This window comes from Pundamilia nyererei, unplaced genomic scaffold (assembly GCF_000239375.1).
Source record: "Pundamilia nyererei isolate P.nyererei 1_Seehausen unplaced genomic scaffold, PunNye1.0 scaffold00399, whole genome shotgun sequence".
Classification (NCBI taxonomy): domain Eukaryota; kingdom Metazoa; phylum Chordata; class Actinopteri; order Cichliformes; family Cichlidae; genus Pundamilia; species Pundamilia nyererei.
The window spans coordinates 246,171-250,187 of record NW_005187800.1 but is presented as its reverse complement, the minus strand read 5'-3'; the positions used below and the strand labels follow the sequence as shown (position 1 = coordinate 250,187).

General features: G+C 38.6%; 1 protein-coding gene across 1 annotated transcript in view; it reads left to right on the top strand.

The window, feature by feature from the left end:
* The window catches only part of cacna1ba (calcium channel, voltage-dependent, N type, alpha 1B subunit, a), a 305,842-nt gene that overhangs the window by 67,118 nt on the left and 234,707 nt on the right, over positions 1–4,017 (top strand). Inside the window, exon 8 of the mRNA XM_013915926.1 lies at positions 1,900–2,003. Coding sequence (XP_013771380.1) covers positions 1,900–2,003 — 104 coding nt within the window. The remainder of the gene's footprint in view (positions 1–1,899; positions 2,004–4,017) is intronic.

Below are 4,017 nucleotides of genomic sequence, written 5' to 3'. Positions count from 1 at the left end.
TCCCAGGTCATTGGTGTAAAAGTCCAAGTCAAGTCACAAGTCTTAGAACATTTTTTCAAGTCAAGTCTAAAGTCATAAAATTAATGACTCGAGTCTGACTCGAGTCCAAGTCATGTGACTCGAGTCTGACTCGAGTCCAAGTCATGTGACTCGAGTCCACACCTCTGATAAGAAGTCATACAAAAACTATACTGGGAGCAACTAAAGCTGAGGCGCTGGGAAGACACGGGAAATGCACACAACCTAGAGGGACGACGCAACACAGAACAAAGGGACACTCTGACATAAATACAAGAAGGTAACGAGGGAAGTGGGAACACACGGGGAACACAGCTGAAGACAATTACTCATGACCGAGCAGGGAGGACACGAAACTGAAAATACTGACACCAAGATGTGGACCTTAAACACAACACAGTACACAGAGATGAGCACAGAGAGAGAGAGGCAGAGAACAAGGATGAATACGAGGGGATGACGAGAACACAGAACACAAAGGACGGGAACACGGTACCAGAACAAACACCACAATAAAAGCATGGACACAGGGGGAATCCAAATACCAAACCAAACAATCCAATGGACATAAGGAACAAAATACAAAACTACAGGAAAACTAAGAACACTGGGTCAAAATGACCCAGGACCATGACAGTTTAATAAAGTACTTATCAACGTGGGCTGCCCCCATCCAGTCTCCTCAGCCAGTGTCCAAAACTCCTCAGAGAAGTCCGCCATACACCGTCTTCCTTGTTTTAAGTTCAGCAAACAGTGACCCGCTGCTTGATATGATATAATTTTGACTCTCATTGTCTTCTATAAAACCAAAAAACTTCCACACAGGGGAATGAGAACCTTTTCTTGGAATTAATTTTACAGTTGGGTTTTCATTCTCACTGCCATCAGTGAGCTTTTCCTCTGCGCTCACTGTGTTTTCTACCCTCAGGCAGTTTCTCTCACGTGCTCTCCGTTGTTTTTTCCTGCCAGCTGGCTTCTGAATCACGTGGTATAAGGCTCCGCCCTTGTCATTTGTTGAGCAGGAAGAGTGAGCGCTTGTTTTCTTGCAGATTATGTCCCGGATCAAAATGCCGTACAATCGTCACTTTTTTTTTTTGTTATTGTTGTCATTTAGAAATGTGATCACACATAGGTATGAATTGAGATTGCGATTTTCTAATGATTAATTGTGCAGCCCTACAATACTGTTCAACTGATGCAACACTTTTATGCAGACAGGTTGTAAGTAATCCAGAAAAGTTGGAACACCTGTAGGAATTATTAGAGCCAGCATTCACAGCTTGATCAACCTCCATTGCTGCAGAACAGTTTTAAATTGTTAACCCAATTTGTGTTGTGTTGGGAAAAAAAAGCATTTTTGTATAATTTGAAATGTACATTATTTTTCAGTTTTGGGTGAGCTTACCTTTTCTTTCTTTTTTTTTGACCTCTGGCAGTTCACCACTTACCTTTGTCAACCTATTCAAGGGACTTGGAAAAATTGGGATGTTCTAAAACTTTTGACTGGTAGGCTCCTACTTCTTCACTGGGAACATGAGTTACAAATTCTTTTCATTGAGGTCTGGTTATAGATACAAAGCAAACGGAAAACTTTCACACATTTTGGTTTACAGGGTTACAAAACTCAGTTCACAACTACGCATTTGATTTACAAGTATAAAATATTTATGACCACAATTTGAGCCCATAGAAACCTGTCAATACTAACAGATGAACAAACATATTGGTTGGTGTTAGTATTTTTAGAAGATTGCTTGAAATGAAGAAAAATACACACAGAGCAGACATAAAAACATGCATAAATCAGTCTTATCCCATAAGTACAATCACAGAGTGGTATTTACAGTTTTAGTCTTTGTTTCTATGTGTTTATGTGTTCAGGCCAATGATGCCTCAGGGAACATGTGGAACTGGCTGTACTTCATCCCTCTCATCATCATCGGCTCTTTCTTCATGCTCAACCTGGTGCTAGGTGTGCTGTCAGGGTGAGTACAAACTATGAGAATGGTCTGAGATAAAAATTCCTAAAACTATTCCTTATATTTGAACCCAGCTTTATCTTACCAAGTCGCTGCACCTTGTTGGCTTGCCAAAGATAAGATAAAATGGGGAAACAGAAACCTGTACTGGTTCATTGCTGCAAGTAGTTAAATATTCTTTGAGTCATACCATGTTGAGACAGGGCATGTTCTCACAAAGCATTTGTGTCTACCTGTGTGTTTAAACATACAAATTCTACATTTCAGTTGAGAATTTTTCAAGGCTGTAGACTATAACAAAGACATAACCACAGTGGCATTACCAATTCAATTCATTTTCAATTCAATTCAATAAAACTTTATTGATCCTGAAGGTTGACCCCAAAGGAAATTGGGTTAAGGCTGCCGACCTTTGCCAGAGCCATCTTACCCTTCCGACCATACATACATTACACAAACATCATATGTGGAAGACAGGTTGGGTATAACAATGGAAAATGCACAACATGAGGAAAGACGAAGAGAAAAAAAGGAGAATTTGTTATTCCTGTCAGCTTTTGCCTTGAGCATCCAGCTGGCGCCAGGGGGGGGCACATGAGATGAAGATGGTAGTTGATTTGGTTAGTGCGAACAAACTGCTTCCAATTTTACAGTAGTCTAATGTCCATCACTGGTCACCAGGTTTCTCAATTCCCGTTGTTCTTCTTCAAGATGTTATCCATATTGCAGAGCCATGAACTTCTCCAAGATCTTGTCCATATTGTGTTCCAAAAAAACACAGTCTGAGTACTCACAGCCCTGCCCATCATTTATCATGTCGGCCAGCCTAGTGGGATTTTGAACAGCTGAAGGATCTAATTTTGGTTGTGCTGTGGCGTCCAACTACTGTTTTTCCTAGTGTGACTCTAATATCAGTTTCTCTATTTGTGTTGTTTTCTTTTAGCTTGGTGGTTTTGTTTGGCAGCTTACAGCTTTGCTGATAATTCTTTTCGCAAATTTTTCTTACATCATTGTAATTTACAAATACAGCTAAGCCTTCTCAGCACTAAACAGCAGTCACAAACAGATACTAGGATTTACGCTTTTACGTTTTGGGTTTTTTTGGGTTTTTTTTATTAACGGGGGGAGTCATAAATCACTAGTTTTGTAAAGTATAATTAATCACAATTTTAAGTCAGCTATAGTTAAAATCTGTTCTGTTATTCAGATTTGTTTTATATATATAAAAAGTTGTGTTGAAGTCCTCAAACGGTCTTCAAAAGCATTGCATGTGATTTCAAAATGTGTGCAAATATGGTGTACAGAGCAAATAATATTGTTTTAATCAGGGAGCACACAGGCTGTCAGACTGTTACTCCTGATTACAACTTTTCTTCTCCCATATGTGATGCTGAGCACATTGCACTGTTACTCTTACACTTTATGTCATTTTTAACTTCATTTCTGAAGCTCTTTTCAGTAACACAGCTTTAAAACATAATTGAATATGAGCATTAACACTAAAGATGCCTAGCTGAACTAGAATAGAACTATGCTTTCAGATAATTTAAAAATTCATCAGTAAATTTGTTGATTGTATTAAAAAGCCAGTGCAGAAATCTTGTGTGTCACATTTGAATGCAGGTCTCACAGTACCCCTTGCACTGTCTTCACATATCTTGCAAATTCAGGATGGACTCACAGAGTGGCATTCATGTTAATTTTCCAGCTTCCAGCAGTTAAGGTGATTTTTTTTAAGACATAGCATTGTGGATTGACTCTGTCCTTACTCTTAATGTAAACTTTCCCCTCCTATTATCAAATCTACCTCACAGTTTCTTTTTGAAAACAAGTCAGACTGTCCCTCAAAGACCCTAGTAATTTGTTGTTGTTGCAAAGTAATTGGCAGAATATTTTCTTACTCAACATTAATTCGTGTATACAGGGAGTGCAGAATTATTAGGCAAGTTGTATTTTTGAGGAATAATTTTATTATTGAACAACAACCATGTTCTCAATGAACCCAAAAAACTCATTAATA